This window comes from Aulonocara stuartgranti, assembly GCF_965226115.1.
Source record: "Aulonocara stuartgranti genome assembly, chromosome: 11".
Classification (NCBI taxonomy): domain Eukaryota; kingdom Metazoa; phylum Chordata; class Actinopteri; order Cichliformes; family Cichlidae; genus Aulonocara; species Aulonocara stuartgranti.
In genome coordinates this window covers 27,230,428-27,247,072 of record NC_138947.1, presented here as the reverse complement: position 1 = coordinate 27,247,072, position 16,645 = coordinate 27,230,428, and the positions used below count along the sequence as shown (strand labels likewise).

General features: G+C 37.8%; 2 protein-coding genes and 3 long non-coding RNA genes across 6 annotated transcripts in view; 4 read left to right on the top strand and 1 right to left on the bottom strand.

The window, feature by feature from the left end:
• Positions 1-16,645, bottom strand: part of LOC309717614 (fucolectin-5-like) — a 50,137-nt gene that overhangs the window by 31,541 nt on the left and 1,951 nt on the right. The window contains exon 4 of the mRNA XM_082552300.1: positions 16,271-16,419. Coding sequence (XP_082408426.1) covers positions 16,271-16,419 — 149 coding nt within the window. The remainder of the gene's footprint in view (positions 1-16,270; positions 16,420-16,645) is intronic.
• LOC309718141 lies at positions 85-1,859 on the top strand. Its single transcript, XR_014279880.1, has 3 exons — positions 85-285; positions 692-840; positions 1,018-1,859. It is a non-coding gene; the product is annotated as an uncharacterized lncRNA (long non-coding RNA).
• LOC309717618 lies at positions 5,130-6,403 on the top strand. The gene is made up of 3 exons (XR_014279760.1): positions 5,130-5,339; positions 5,634-5,657; positions 6,368-6,403. It is a non-coding gene; the product is annotated as an uncharacterized lncRNA (long non-coding RNA).
• On the top strand, positions 6,445-8,934 carry LOC309717619. The gene is made up of 3 exons (XR_014279761.1): positions 6,445-6,646; positions 7,053-7,201; positions 7,379-8,934. It is a non-coding gene; the product is annotated as an uncharacterized lncRNA (long non-coding RNA).
• On the top strand, positions 11,335-15,807 carry LOC309717613 (uncharacterized protein). 2 transcript variants are annotated; one of them, XM_082552298.1, is made up of 5 exons: positions 11,335-11,700; positions 11,995-12,018; positions 12,729-13,011; positions 13,418-13,569; positions 13,747-15,807. In XM_082552298.1, exons 1-5 carry the CDS (start codon positions 11,667-11,669, stop codon positions 14,091-14,093), a joined length of 840 nt encoding a protein of 279 aa, XP_082408424.1. In that variant the 5' UTR covers positions 11,335-11,666; the 3' UTR covers positions 14,094-15,807. The 2 variants fall into 2 exon arrangements, with proteins under 2 accessions (XP_082408424.1, XP_082408423.1); XM_082552297.1 differs by having other exon boundaries at positions 11,336-11,700; positions 12,717-13,011.

Sequence of the window (16,645 nt, the reverse complement as noted above, 5' to 3'; positions counted from 1 at the left end):
GTCCAGGATGGGAAACTATCAAACTGGATGACAAAGTGGCATTTCAGTCTACACAGATCAGCGTGGTGTTCATTACACTGCTGACAGAGCTTTGGACGGAAATAAAGAAACATGTTCTAACACTGTAGAACAACGGCCCATCAACTGGTGGACAGTTGACTTATTGGGTCTATATGAAATTTCCTGCATCAGCATTTACAACATGGATCATTTCAAAGTTGATCTAAGAGACGCGCACATCCTCATCGGGAACTCATCTGAGAGAAATGCTGCTGACACCACTGAGTAATACCTTCATCTTACTTTGAATCATTCTGTTCTCAGTCAGGCTCCAGCATGTCCAATGTTTTTAGATAATTTTATGAATATTTAAGTGCATTTAAATCCAGTAATACAGTAACACAGAGAACCCTGTATCAGTCCTATCAGATGAAATAGGAGGTCTAATATGATGTGATGTGGTTTGGAGTAATAATCACGTATATGTGAAGAATATAAAATCTTTATTTATTCTCATTTTCCTTTGTTGTTTATTTGTAGGTGTTTTCCTTCTTTCTAAAATGTTCTCAGACAGCAGCTCACATTTATTATCCAGCTGTTCGACTGTCTCCACTGTTTACAGCATGATTTAATCAAACAGAGCCAGAAACTCTTTCTGTACATCTGTCCAACCTTTTGTCTTTGTTTACAGGTGTGCAACAATCAACACAACTACTAGAGGAGAAAATAAAACATTTAACTGTGAAAATGGAACAAAGTGGGGGCGTTATGTAACTGTGTACAAAAACACATCTGGGTTTTTAATTCTGTTTGAGGTGACGATGAAAGGCATAAAAAAAGGTACAATAAAACATTCTTACCCACTAAGTTAACTGGTCAGTCAGTAGAGTCAATATAAATGTGTAAATGTTGACAGTAAGAATTATGTGCTTGAATCAACGCAGCATGTTAGACACTCAGAAACACTGTTTGGTTTGATGCTTCTAAGTTTCATTTTCTTGATGTTTTTCCTTTTAGAGCCCTTTAAACTGATTAAAGAGAACAAGACATGGGCAGACGCCCGGTACCACTGCAGAGAGGAACACATGGATCTGGTTTCCATCCTTGATAACGAGACCCAGGTCTGGGTTGGGTTGGAGGCTCAGAAGGCTGACACTCCCTTTGTCTGGCTGGGTCTTCAATACATCTGTGGCTTCGACTTCTGGATCTGGGTCAACGATCAGTGTGTATTTTTTGATCAGTGGGCTCCAGATGACACAAGAACAGCAGTCTGTGGCATGAACACTGCCATGAATACAAGTGGGAACCATTTGTGGTACAAGAAGTCTGTTTATGATAAATATAATTTCATCTGTGCAGTGTAAGAAGATCCATGGGTTGGTTTTGTTTATTCAGTTAGACAGGTGTCAGTAGTGGCTTGTTGGGTTGTAGCAAACTTTCCTCTAATAAATCAAAGGTGATGGGTTCAGGCTCAGTGTAGCAGGAAGATAAACAGTGGAGAAATTAAGCAGAACTTTTCTATTAACACTCAGAAACATGTTATTATTATAAATTACTTTTGATTGTATTTCATGATACACTGATATGATGATTATATGACACTTAAAAAACTTAAGCATTCAGTGTTTTCTATAATTTTGAATTGACATATATATATATTATTTCCTTTAGTTGTAAATGGATTGTTGGCCTTTGAATTGTTTTACTCGCGTCTCTCATGTTTAAACCTGCTGAACAAATAAAACATAAACTGGAAAACAAATGTTTGTCAATTCAGTTTATTTTTGTTGGGATGTTTGTCAAGTTTACAGACATTCAGTGACTGTGTTTGTGTTTCAGATTGTCTCCTTTAAATTCACTAAATAACTTCATATATGATTTTTACACTGTAAAATGCTTGTTTCAGTTAAAATGGTCATTTGCACAAAAGTGTCTTTTTAATGTTTTCAAATGGAGACAGTTCAGTAACGACCACCACCTGATGACCCTTTTATTCAATCCATGAATTTGAACCAGTGATAATTATTCTGAATGAATCTGTATGAGCAGTGAAATTACGGCATTTACAGTGTTTTAATAATATAGCCTTCATTAAAGCCAAAGACACTGAGAAAAGGTTCCACACCCATGACTGTACTTTGAACTGATGTTACGTTGATATAATCAAAAAAGGCCTTAAGTTCCTGATATATTTTAAAAGACAAAATGTGTTTTTGTGCAGGATTTTCCAACAGTTAACATCTGAGAATAAAAATAACTACATCAATATCACATTGACTGAAGTGCTCTCCTTTTTAAGTGTTGATGCTTGATCATCGCGGTAAAGAAAGTTTCTGGAATCTCCATTTTAAGGTCGCTAGCCTTGATCTAGCAATCCTGTGCCTCACTCAGAGTCACACACATCCGTTATTACAAATGTTTACCAGGATCCTGTAAAGTATCTTTGCTCTTCGTAGAGCTGCACTCTTCTGGACACAGATCTCAGATGTCATTCCTGGGATCTTCTGGAGCCACCTGCCCAGTTTAGGGGTCACTGCCCCGAGTGCTCTGATTACTACATGGACCACTGTTGCCTTCACCATTCACATCTGGTGACAGCTCTTATGCAATAGCCACCATGAAAGTCAGAGCATCTCATTCTAAAAGAAAAGAATAAAATTATTCAAACAGCATCAAGGTGGGAAGAAATTTCACAAACTGACTTGTTGCAGTGGCGGTATCCTTTTACAGTAGCATGCTCGAATTCAGTGAGTTCTTTAAAATGACAAATTTTTCGGGTTTTTGTAAAGACAAACTGCAAAGCTGAGTCTTACACATCCATGACCAGGGTGCATTTGTGTGAAAGACCCAGAGGAGCTCAGATATGTTTTCCCCCACAAAAAATACTTCAGGAACCAGTGATGCTATGTACTCTGAACATGTACTATGGTCAATGTAACCTCTATGAACCTTCATGAACTTTAACTAATTAAATTCAGAGATTAAAAAAATAACTACATTGTTTATAATAATATTGTAATGTTCTTAAAATAAGTGTAAATCAACATCTGCAACATTTCCAGTCTAATATTTTCCTCCTCAGACTCTCATTCTAACACAACAATACGCTTTAAGACACCACTTAGCAATACTTGGCCAGCTACGCCACTTAAAATCAATATTTAATATGAAATCATTTCCAAATACTAAATCTTTAAGTGATGCCACTTTAAAGAAAAAAGTTATTCATTTTTCACTATAGTAGATTCCAAATAACACACTGTGGTTGATGATGGAGGTTTTCTGCTTTCTACCAGAGCTCCATCTACAGTGTGCTGCTTGACCTTTATGCATATCTGCAAATCTCAGGAAAGGAGGCAACTCTGTTACATTCACTGAGATCAGCAGACGTTTAGAGTTTGAGAGTCAGGCTGCTGTGTTAACATTAATAAAAATAAATGAACCTACTAAAAAAGCCTTTTCCTGCTCCTTCTCTATCTCCTCTGTTAAAACCCTCTTTGCTTCCACTGGTCCATTCAACTCGATTGTTTTTACATCCTGCTACTACCAGTCCAACTATTTATATTAACCTTCCTCATCCTGCTATTAACAATAATATGGCAATTATAATAATGACTGTGGCTCAAATGTAATAAAATGATTTTTGTGGTTTTATGTGATGGTCAGTGACCAACATGCATCATAAATATTTTTAGACATGGACACATGCAGGTAATAAAATGTTAGTGTACTAATATATGCTGTGTTATTGCAGATAAACTTGTTAGACTGTAGTGGACCTCTTATCACTTCTGAAGGCTGATTCATGTGTTGAAATTGATTTAGAAGCAGTTCTGAGCTCAGGAGCTGCTTCATGTTTGAATCTCAGATCCTCATTTTATGGAGCAGCGCCACCTACTGCTCAAAGCAATGAACTACCAGATGAGGTTGAATATTGTCTCCTTGGTCTACACACCTCCATGTTCACTGAGCTGTGTGCTTTATCACTACTCTTTCACCTTCTTTTACACATGAACACAGTGACAGACCTGAGTCTGAAACCAAGTACCAATGAAAAGGAACTCTTGATTAAAATAACTTAGAATATATATATATTTTTTTAAAAACAAGAACTTCACACTGTGATAATAAAACACACCATGACTTAAGCCTGATATGTAGATTCCTGTGCTTTCGCAGCAAAAACCATGATGCTGCTTTACTTTGAATATCCCAGCTGCTTCTCTGCTCCAATGACCAAATGTATTTAATGTGCACAAATCAAAGTGAGAACTGCACTTCAAGACTGTACATGATGGAATTCATGTTATTAGTGATGAATAGGACTCACCCTGCAGCAAAGGTGCAGAAGCTACAGGGGGCTGCAGTGATGTGTCTGCAGGCTGTGCTGGCAGCCAGCTGCGGCAGAGTGCCGGGCCCAGCCACGCGAGGTATGAGGGCCCCCTGCCTTCTGGTAGGGGCCTGACCGAGCCACGGGCGCCAGGCCCCGCCAAACAGCCACCGGGAGTGACCCAGTACATACCTAAGTGCCCAGCCTGGACACCGAGAACCACCAACGCACCGATACCTGAGGGCATCAACCACTGGTATGGAGTGTGGAGAGATCGGCCCCCACACCTGGGGGTAGCCTGACATAGACTTAGAGAAACAGGCTCACACAGACACAAACATGCATTCCTGCCCTCATGCACACATTTACAAATACTCAGCAGTGTGTGAAGCACTTTGCTATGAATAATTTCTGCATGAAACATGAAATCCAGACTAAATGCAGATGCAGAGCAGAAAGTAGACACAATGATGGACTTGTGAAGGTTTTTTCCCGGCAGCTTATTAATGAATGACCGATTGTTAATAATGTCTCTGTTTTTTTCTTTAAAGTAGACCAAATGTCCACCTGTTGAAATGTCACTGAATACCTTTTATTCACACAGCCTCCACTGGTGAAGTAAATTTCCTGCTATGCTAAGTATCAAGTATTTGCATGTACTTGGATGCACACAGAATGTAGTTTGAACATGGTGATCATAACAGTCGTGGTATGTTCTCATCTGCAAATCAGATGTAAAAGTCTGGGAATGCTTTGCCTACTGAACATAACAGCCTCACTCTGAGGGTAAACAGGAGAAATGAATATTTTCATGTTTTCTGCTGTGAGGGAAGTGACAGAAATACAAATCCAGCTCTGACTCAGAGAGGGGATCATATCAACATCAGTGTGTCTACAGAAAACTCCAGAGTGAGGGTAGAAGTCTTTTCTTTCTCTTATTAGAGGACACATTTGTGCAAAGAGTCTAAAGTAAAGATGCTGTGGAGTCTGTTGTTCATCACTTTGATTGGTAAGTGGATCATTTGATGTTCCTGCCTGGCACAGTGATGTTTCAATGATCGTTATAAAGAATGAAAAAGATCAAATATAACAGTTCAGTTTTACTGTGAGTTGATCCAAACTGCTCGATAAAGCAAAAGTCGTTTCATTTAGTTTAAAGAGGATTTGACTTTAGTAAAGCCAGTTTCATTTCTGAGTGTTGAAGGATGGTTTACATTCTGTGCTTTCTGCTGTATTACCAAACAACAATATCAGAGCTGGCAGTAATTCACTCATTCTTACATCGTTCTCTGAAACTTCACAGGAAGATCAACTCAACAGGATCCAGGTAAGAGTGCATTTCTAATCAGTTTCTTCAGGTTATATCAAAAGTATGATGGTGCTTCTGTTCTGAATATACTTATTTGTAAAGTATTTAATTTTATGCCTTTTAAATTATTTTTATATTTTATTTTTCAATTCATTTATTTATTTATTGCATCACAGTAGACGTCAGATCTGTGGGAATGTTTCATGTGGGGATTTTCTGTTGGACTGAAGCAATTTTACAAACATCTGTATAAATATATGTTATAAATGTAAATTTATATTGAATTATGTTCTATGATATGTGATCAACGTGATTTAGAAATAAGTGCTTTGATAAACGTGCAGTCTTTGATATGTTTTGAGAGTCAAATTATTCATTTCATTAAATCAATAAATTTTATTCACTAACTGCAAAACTATTCAACATTTATAATGTAGTGAGGCTGCTTGGAAATAACCTGTGTGTGTGTGTGTGTGTGTGTGTGTGTGTGTGTGTGTGTGTGTGTGTGTGTGTGTGTGTGTGTGTGTGTGTGTAATATGTTTGCCACAAAAGATTTAGTCAGATCATGAAGTCATAATTCAGATTCATTATTTAGGAGTGAAAAGGAGATTTTTCCTAAAAAAAAACACTAGAAGACCTGGTCTGAAGTATTATTGCCACTGACATTGTTTCTTTCCTTTTTTCTTACTTTACTTTACTTTCTGTCACATCATCAGGATGTAGTCCAGGATGGGAAACTATCAAACTGGATGACAAAGTGGCATTTCAGTCTACACAGATCAGCGTGGTGTTCATTACACTGCTGACAGAGCTTTGGACGGAAATAAAGAAACATGTTCTAACACTGTAGAACAACGGCCCATCAACTGGTGGACAGTTGACTTATTGGGTCTATATGAAATTTCCTGCATCAGCATTTACAACATGGATCATTTCAAAGTTGATCTAAGAGACGCGCACATCCTCATCGGGAACTCATCTGAGAGAAATGCTGCTGACACCACTGAGTAATACCTTCATCTTACTTTGAATCATTCTGTTCTCAGTCAGGCTCCAGCATGTCCAATGTTTTTAGATAATTTTATGAATATTTAAGTGCATTTAAATCCAGTAATACAGTAACACAGAGAACCCTGTATCAGTTCTATCAGATGAAATAGGAGGTCTAATATGATGTGATGTGGTTTGGAGTAATAATCACGTATATGTGAAGAATATAAAATCTTTATTTATTCTCATTTTCCTTTGTTGTTTATTTGTAGGTGTTTTCCTTCTTTCTAAAATGTTCTCAGACAGCAGCTCACATTTATTATCCAGCTGTTCGACTGTCTCCACTGTTTACAGCATGATTTAATCAAACAGAGCCAGAAACTCTTTCTGTACATCTGTCCAACCTTTTGTCTTTGTTTACAGGTGTGCAACAATCAACACAACTACTAGAGGAGAAAATAAAACATTTAACTGTGAAAATGGAACAAAGTGGGGGCGTTATGTAACTGTGTACAAAAACACATCTGGGTTTTTAATTCTGTTTGAGGTGACGATGAAAGGCATAAAAAAAGGTACAATAAAACATTCTTACCCACTAAGTTAACTGGTCAGTCAGTAGAGTCAATATAAATGTGTAAATGTTGACAGTAAGAATTATGTGCTTGAATCAACGCAGCATGTTAGACACTCAGAAACACTGTTTGGTTTGATGCTTCTAAGTTTCATTTTCTTGATGTTTTTCCTTTTAGAGCCCTTTAAACTGATTAAAGAGAACAAGACATGGGCAGACGCCCGGTACCACTGCAGAGAGGAACACATGGATCTGGTTTCCATCCTTGATAACGAGACCCAGGTCTGGGTTGGGTTGGAGGCTCAGAAGGCTGACACTCCCTTTGTCTGGCTGGGTCTTCAATACATCTGTGGCTTCGACTTCTGGATCTGGGTCAACGATCAGTGTGTATTTTTTGATCAGTGGGCTCCAGATGACACAAGAACAGCAGTCTGTGGCATGAACACTGCCATGAATACAAGTGGGAACCATTTGTGGTACAAGAAGTCTGTTTATGATAAATATAATTTCATCTGTGCAGTGTAAGAAGATCCATGGGTTGGTTTTGTTTATTCAGTTAGACAGGTGTCAGTAGTGGCTTGTTGGGTTGTAGCAAACTTTCCTCTAATAAATCAAAGGTGATGGGTTCAGGCTCAGTGTAGCAGGAAGATAAACAGTGGAGAAATTAAGCAGAACTTTTCTATTAACACTCAGAAACATGTTATTATTATAAATTACTTTTGATTGTATTTCATGATACACTGATATGATGATTATATGACACTTAAAAAACTTAAGCATTCAGTGTTTTCTATAATTTTGAATTGACATATATATATATTATTTCCTTTAGTTGTAAATGGATTGTTGGCCTTTGAATTGTTTTACTCGCGTCTCTCATGTTTAAACCTGCTGAACAAATAAAACATAAACTGGAAAACAAATGTTTGTCAATTCAGTTTATTTTTGTTGGGATGTTTGTCAAGTTTACAGACATTCAGTGACTGTGTTTGTGTTTCAGATTGTCTCCTTTAAATTCACTAAATAACTCCATATATGATTTTTACACTGTAAAATGCTTGTTTCAGTTAAAATGGTCATTTGCACAAAAGTGTCTTTTTAATGTTTTCAAATGGAGACAGTTCAGTAACGACCACCACCTGATGACCCTTTTATTCAATCCATGAATTTGAACCAGTGATAATTATTCTGAATGAATCTGTATGAGCAGTGAAATTACGGCATTTACAGTGTTTTAATAATATAGCCTTCATTAAAGCCAAAGACACTGAGAAAAGGTTCCACACCCATGACTGTACTTTGAACTGATGTTACGTTGATATAATCAAAAAAGGCCTTAAGTTCCTGATATATTTTAAAAGACAAAATGTGTTTTTGTGCAGGATTTTCCAACAGTTAACATCTGAGAATAAAAATAACTACATCAATATCACATTGACTGAAGTGCTCTCCTTTTTAAGTGTTGATGCTTGATCATCGCGGTAAAGAAAGTTTCTGGAATCTCCATTTTAAGGTCGCTAGCCTTGATCTAGCAATCCTGTGCCTCACTCAGAGTCACACACATCCGTTATTACAAATGTTTACCAGGATCCTGTAAAGTATCTTTGCTCTTCGTAGAGCTGCACTCTTCTGGACACAGATCTCAGATGTCATTCCTGGGATCTTCTGGAGCCACCTGCCCAGTTTAGGGGTCACTGCCCCGAGTGCTCTGATTACTACATGGACCACTGTTGCCTTCACCATTCACATCTGGTGACAGCTCTTATGCAATAGCCACCATGAAAGTCAGAGCATCTCATTCTAAAAGAAAAGAATAAAATTATTCAAACAGCATCAAGGTGGGAAGAAATTTCACAAACTGACTTGTTGCAGTGGCGGTATCCTTTTACAGTAGCATGCTCGAATTCAGTGAGTTCTTTAAAATGACAAATTTTTCGGGTTTTTGTAAAGACAAACTGCAAAGCTGAGTCTTACACATCCATGACCAGGGTGCATTTGTGTGAAAGACCCAGAGGAGCTCAGATATGTTTTCCCCCACAAAAAATACTTCAGGAACCAGTGATGCTATGTACTCTGAACATGTACTATGGTCAATGTAACCTCTATGAACCTTCATGAACTTTAACTAATTAAATTCAGAGATTAAAAAAATAACTACATTGTTTATAATAATATTGTAATGTTCTTAAAATAAGTGTAAATCAACATCTGCAACATTTCCAGTCTAATATTTTCCTCCTCAGACTCTCATTCTAACACAACAATACGCTTTAAGACACCACTTAGCAATACTTGGCCAGCTACGCCACTTAAAATCAATATTTAATATGAAATCATTTCCAAATACTAAATCTTTAAGTGATGCCACTTTAAAGAAAAAAGTTATTCATTTTTCACTATAGTAGATTCCAAATAACACACTGTGGTTGATGATGGAGGTTTTCTGCTTTCTACCAGAGCTCCATCTACAGTGTGCTGCTTGACCTTTATGCATATCTGCAAATCTCAGGAAAGGAGGCAACTCTGTTACATTCACTGAGATCAGCAGACGTTTAGAGTTTGAGAGTCAGGCTGCTGTGTTAACATTAATAAAAATAAATGAACCTACTAAAAAAGCCTTTTCCTGCTCCTTCTCTATCTCCTCTGTTAAAACCCTCTTTGCTTCCACTGGTCCATTCAACTCGATTGTTTTTACATCCTGCTACTACCAGTCCAACTATTTATATTAACCTTCCTCATCCTGCTATTAACAATAATATGGCAATTATAATAATGACTGTGGCTCAAATGTAATAAAATGATTTTTGTGGTTTTATGTGATGGTCAGTGACCAACATGCATCATAAATATTTTTAGACATGGACACATGCAGGTAATAAAATGTTAGTGTGCTAATATATGCTGTGTTATTGCAGATAAACTTGTTAGACTGTAGTGGACCTCTTATCACTTCTGAAGGCTGATTCATGTGTTGAAATTGATTTAGAAGCAGTTCTGAGCTCAGGAGCTGCTTCATGTTTGAATCTCAGATCCTCATTTTATGGAGCAGCGCCACCTACTGCTCAAAGCAATGAACTACCAGATGAGGTTGAATATTGTCTCCTTGGTCTACACACCTCCATGTTCACTGAGCTGTGTGCTTTATCACTACTCTTTCACCCTCTTTTACACATGAACACAGTGACAGACCTGAGTCTGAAACCAAGTACCAATGAAAAGGAACTCTTGATTAAAATAACTTAGAATATATATATATTTTTTTAAAAACAAGAACTTCACACTGTGATAATAAAACACACCATGACTTAAGTCTGATATGTAGATTCCTGTGCTTTCGCAGCAAAAACCATGATGCTGCTTTACTTTGAATATCCCAGCTGCTTCTCTGCTCCAATGACCAAATGTATTTAATGTGCACAAATCAAAGTGAGAACTGCACTTCAAGACTGTACATGATGGAATTCATGTTATTAGTGATGAATAGGACTCACCCTGCAGCAAAGGTGCAGAAGCTACAGGGGGCTGCAGTGATGTGTCTGCAGGCTGTGCTGGCAGCCAGCTGCGGCAGAGTGCCGGGCCCAGCCACGCGAGGTATGAGGGCCCCCTGCCTTCTGGTAGGGGCCTGACCGAGCCACGGGCGCCAGGCCCCGCCAAACAGCCACCGGGAGTGACCCAGTACATACCTAAGTGCCCAGCCTGGACACCGAGAACCACCAACGCACCGATACCTGAGGGCATCAACCACTGGTATGGAGTGTGGTGAGATCGGCCCCCACACCTGGGGGTAGCCTGACATAGACTTAGAGAAACAGGCTCACACAGACACAAACATGCATTCCTGCCCTCATGCACACATTTACAAATACTCAGCAGTGTGTGAAGCACTTTGCCATAAATAATTTCTGCATGAAACATGAAATCCAGACTAAATGCAGATGCAGAGCAGAAAGTAGACACAATGATGGACTTGTGAAGGTTTTTTCCCGGCAGCTTATTAATGAATGACCGATTGTTAATAATGTCTCTGTTTTTTTCTTTAAAGTAGACCAAATGTCCACCTGTTGAAATGTCACTGAATACCTTTTATTCACACAGCCTCCACTGGTGAAGTAAATTTCCTGCTATGCTAAGTATCAAGTATTTGCATGTACTTGGATGCACGCACAATGTAGTTTGAACATGGTGATCATAACAGTCGTGGTATTTTCACATCTGCAAATCAGATGTAAAAGTCTGGGAATGCTTTGCCTACTGAACATAACAGCCTCACTCTGAGGGTAAACAGGAGAAATGAATATTTTCATGTTTTCTGCTGTGAGGGAAGTGACAGAAATACAAATCCAGCTCTGACTCAGAGAGGGGATCATATCAACATCAGTGTGTCTACAGAAAACTCCAGAGTGAGGGTAGAAGTCTTTTCTTTCTCTTATTAGAGGACACATTTGTGCAAAGAGTCTAAAGTAAAGATGCTGTGGAGTCTGTTGTTCATCACTTTGATTGGTAAGTGGATCATTTGATGTTCCTGCCTGGCACAGTGATGTTTCAATGATCGTTATAAAGAATGAAAAAGATCAAATATAACAGTTCAGTTTTACTGTGAGTTGATCCAAACTGCTCGATAAAGCAAAAGTCGTTTCATTTAGTTTAAAGAGGATTTGACTTTAGTAAAGCCAGTTTCATTTCTGAGTGTTGAAGGATGGTTTACATTCTGTGCTTTCTGCTGTATTACCAAACAACAATATCAGAGCTGGCAGTAATTCACTCATTCTTACATCGTTCTCTGAAACTTCACAGGAAGATCAACTCAACAGGATCCAGGTAAGAGTGCATTTCTAATCAGTTTCTTCAGGTTATATCAAAAGTATGATGGTGCTTCTGTTCTGAATATACTTATTTTTAAAGTATTTAATTTTATGCCTTTTTAATTATTTTTATATTTTATTTTTCAATTCATTTATTTATTTATTGCATCACAGTAGACGTCATATCTGTGGGAATGTTTCATGTGGGGATTTTCTGTTGGACTGAAGCAATTTTACAAACATCTGTATAAATATATGTTATAAATGTAAATTTATATTGAATTAGGTTCTATGATATGTGATCAACGTGATTTAGAAATAAGTGCTTTGATAAACATGCAGTCTTTGATATGTTTTGAGAGTCAAATTATTCATTTCATAAATTCTGATTAATTTTTTTTCACTAACTGCAAAACTATTCAACATTTATAATGTAGTGAGGCTGCTTGGAAATAACCTGTGTGTGTGTGTGTGTGTGTGTGTGTGTGTGTGTGTGTGTGTGTGTGTGTGTGTGTGTGTGTGTGTGTGTGTGTGTGAGAGAGAGAAATGTTTGCCACAAAAGATTTAGTCAGATCATGAAGTCATAATTCAGATTCATTATTTAGGAGTGAAAAGGAGATTTTTCCTAAAAAACACTAGAAGACCTGGTCTGAAGTATTATTGCCACTGACATTGTTTCTTTCCTTTTTTAATTTTTTTTTACTTTACTTTCAGTTACATCATCAGGATGTAGTCCAGGATGGGAAACTATCAAACTGGATGACAAAGTGGCATTTCAGTCTTCAGTCTACACAGATTATTATACTGCTGACAGAGCTTTGGACGGAAATTATTTGACATTTTCTGCCACTGAATATGAAACCATCAGCTGGTGGACAGTTGACTTATTTGGTCTATATGAAATTTCCTGCATCAGCATTTACAACATGGATCATTTCAATGTTGATCTAGAAGGCGCTCGCATCCTCATCGGGAACTCATCTGAGAGAAATGCTGCTGACACCACTGAGTAATACCTTCATCTTACTTTGAATCATTCTGTTCTCAGTCAGGCTCCAGCATGTCCAATGTTTTTAGATAATTTTATGAACATTTAAGTGCATTTAAATCCAGTAATACAGTAACACAGATAAACCTGTATCAGTCCTATCAGATGAAATAGGAGGTCTAATATGGTGTGATGTGGTTTGGAGTAATAATCAAGTATATGTGAAGAATATAAAATCTTTATTTATTCTCATTTTCCTTTGTTGTTTATTTGTAGGTGTTTTCCTTCTTTCTAAAATGTTCTCAGACAGCAGCTCACATTTATTATCCAGCTGTTCGACTGTCTCCACTGTTTACAGCATGATTTAATCAAACAGAGCCAGAAACTCTTTCTGTACATCTGTCCAACCTTTTGTCTTTGTTTACAGGTGTGCAACAATCAACACAACTACTAGTGGAGAAAATAAAACATTTAACTGTGAAAATGGAACAAAGTGGGGGCGTTATGTAACTGTGTACCAAAACACATCGGGAGGAATTTTAATTCTGTTTGAGGTGACGATGAAAGGCATAAAAAAAGGTACAATAAAACATTCTTACCCACTAAGTTAACTGGTCAGTCAGTAGAGTCAATATAAATGTGTAAATGTTGACAGTAAGAATTATGTGCTTGAATCAACGCAGCATGTTAGACACTCAGAAACACTGTTTGGTTTGATGCTTCTAAGTTTCATTTTCTTGATGTTTTTCCTTTTAGAGCCCTTTAAACTGATTAAAGAGAACAAGACATGGGCAGACGCCCGGTACCACTGCAGACAGGAACACATGGATCTGGTTTCCATCCTTGATAACAAGACCCAGGTCTGGGTTGGGTTGGAGGCTCAGAAGGCTGACACTCCCTTTGTCTGGCTGGGTCTTCAATACATCTGTGGCTTCGACTTCTGGATCTGGGTCAACGATCAGTGTGTATTTTTTGATCAGTGGGCTCCAGATGACACAAGAACAGCAGTCTGTGGCATGAACACTGCCATGAATACAAGTGGGAACCATTTGTGGTACAAGAAGTCTGTTTATGATAAATATAATTTCATCTGTGCAGTGTAAGAAGATCCATGGGTTGGTTTTGTTTATTCAGTTAGACAGGTGTCAGTAGTGGCTTGTTGGGTTGTAGCAAACTTTCCTCTAATAAATCAAAGGTGATGGGTTCAGGCTCAGTGTAGCAGGAAGATAAACAGTGGAGAAATTAAGCAGAACTTTTCTATTAACACTCAGAAACATGTTATTATTATAAATTACTTTTGATTGTATTTCATGATACACTGATATGATGATTATATGACACTTAAAAAACTTAAGCATTCAGTGTTTTCTATAATTTTGAATTGACATATATATATATTATTTCCTTTAGTTGTAAATGGATTGTTGGCCTTTGAATTGTTTTACTCGCGTCTCTCATGTTTAAACCTGCTGAACAAATAAAACATAAACTGGAAAACAAATGTTTGTCAATTCAGTTTATTTTTGTTGGGATGTTTGTCAAGTTTACAGACATTCAGTGACTGTGTTTGTGTTTCAGATTGTCTCCTTTAAATTCACTAAATAACTTCATATATAATTTTTACACTGTAAAATGCTTGTTTCAGTTAAAATGGTCATTTGCACAAAAGTGTCTTTTTAATGTTTTCAAATGGAGACAGTTCAGTAACAACCACCACCTGATGACCCTTTTATTCAATCCATGAATTTGAACCAGTGATAATTATTCTGAATGAATCTGTATGAGCAGTGAAATTATGGCATTTACAGTGTTTTAATAATATAGCCTTCATTAAAGCCAAAGACACTGAGAAAAGGTTCCACACCCATGACTGTACTTTGAACTGATGTTACGTTGATATAATCAAAAAAGGCCTTAAGTTCCTGATATATTTTAAAAGACAAAATGTGTTTTTGTGCAGGATTTTCCAACAGTTAACATCTGAGAATAAAAATAACTACATCAATATCACATTGACTGAAGTGCTCTCGAATGTTGATGTGTTGATGCTTGATCATCGCGGTAAAGAAAGTTTCTGGAATCTCCATTTTAAGGTCGCTAGCCTTGATCTAGCAATCCTGTGCCTCACTCAGAGTCACACACATCCGTTATTACAAATGTTTACCAGGATCCTGTAAAGTATCTTTGCTCTTCGTAGAGCTGCACTCTTCTGGACACAGATCTCAGATGTCATTCCTGGGATCTTCTGGAGCCACCTGCCCAGTTTAGGGGTCACTGCCCCGAGTGCTCTGATTACTACATGGACCACTGTTGCCTTCACCATTCACATCTTCTTAACCTCATCTCTCAGCCCTTGTTGTTTTTCCAGCTTCTGGTATTCGTTATTCCTGATGCTGCTATTACTCGGTATAGTGGCTTGTCCATCACTAGTATGTCTGGTTGGTTCGCTATCACCAGTTTGTCCGTCTGTATCTGGAAGTCCCACAGGATCTTAGTCCGGTCATTCTCGACCAGCCTTGGCGGTGTCTCCCATATTGACTTTGGGACTTCCAGGCCCGGCCTCTGAACTATGCCAGCCATTTGGTTATCATGTTCCATGTATGCCCTGCACGTTAGCATCTTGCACCTTCCTGCTATGTGGTTCATAAAAGTCATTCCTTATTTTACTGCCCTCTGCCATGGCAAAGTGCAAGTCCAGCATTAAACTTCTGTGGTTCAGATTTATTAGTAGATGGAAAACTTTCTTCCATGTAAATAATTCTGTGTAGATGAATGGAATAGAAGACCATTCATGGCCACCATGAAAGTCAGAGCATCTCATTCTAAAAGAAAAGAATAAAATTATTCAAACAGTATCAAGGTGGGAAGAAATTTCACAAACTGACTTGTTGCAGTGGCGGTATCCTTTTACAGTAGCATGCTCGAATTCAGTGAGTTCTTTAGAATGACAAATTTTTCGGGTTTTTGTAAAGACAAACTGCAAAGCTGAGTCTTACACTCGCTGTTGGAGCTCAGCCTGGGGGGAGTTCTTTTTTCTCCGCATCTTTCCTCATGTTGTGCATTTTCCATTGTTATATCTCTCTGACCTGACTTCCCCATGTGATGCTGTGTAATGTATGTATGGTCGGGAGGGTAAGATGGCGCTGGCAAAGGTCGGCAGCCTTAACCCAATTTCCCTCGGGATGAATAAAGTATTATCAATCAAGCAATCAATTTACACATTTATATCGACTCTACTGACTGACCAGTTAACTTAGTGGGTAAGAATGTTTTATTGTACCTTTTTTTCTGCCTTTCATCGTCACCTCACATAGAATTAAAGGCCCATATGTGTCTTTGTACACAGTTACATAACGCCCCCACTTTGTTCCATTTTCACAGTTAAATGTTTTATTTTCTCCTCTAGTAGTTGTGTTGATTGTTGCACACCTGTAAACAAAGACAAAAGGTTGGACAGATGTACAGAAAGAGTTTCTGGCTCTGTTTGATTAAATCATGCTGTAAACAGTGGAGACAGTCGAACAGCTGGATAATAAATGTGAGCTGCTGTCTGAGAACATTTTAGAAAGAAGGAAAACACCTACAAATAAACAACAAAGGAAAATGAGAATAAATGAAGATTTTTATATTCTTCACATATACTTGATTATTACTC

Bases quoted from the DNA above. Each gene is read 5' to 3' on its own strand.
- LOC309717613 (XM_082552297.1), top strand. From the start codon at position 11,667: ATGCTGTGGAGTCTGTTGTTCATCACTTTGATTG. The intron at 11,701-11,994 runs GTAAGTGGATCA...GAAACTTCACAG, and splicing joins GTTGTTCATCACTTTGATTG to GAAGATCAACTCAACAGGAT. The intron at 13,570-13,746 runs GTACAATAAAAC...TTTTCCTTTTAG, and splicing joins GATGAAAGGCATAAAAAAAG to AGCCCTTTAAACTGATTAAA.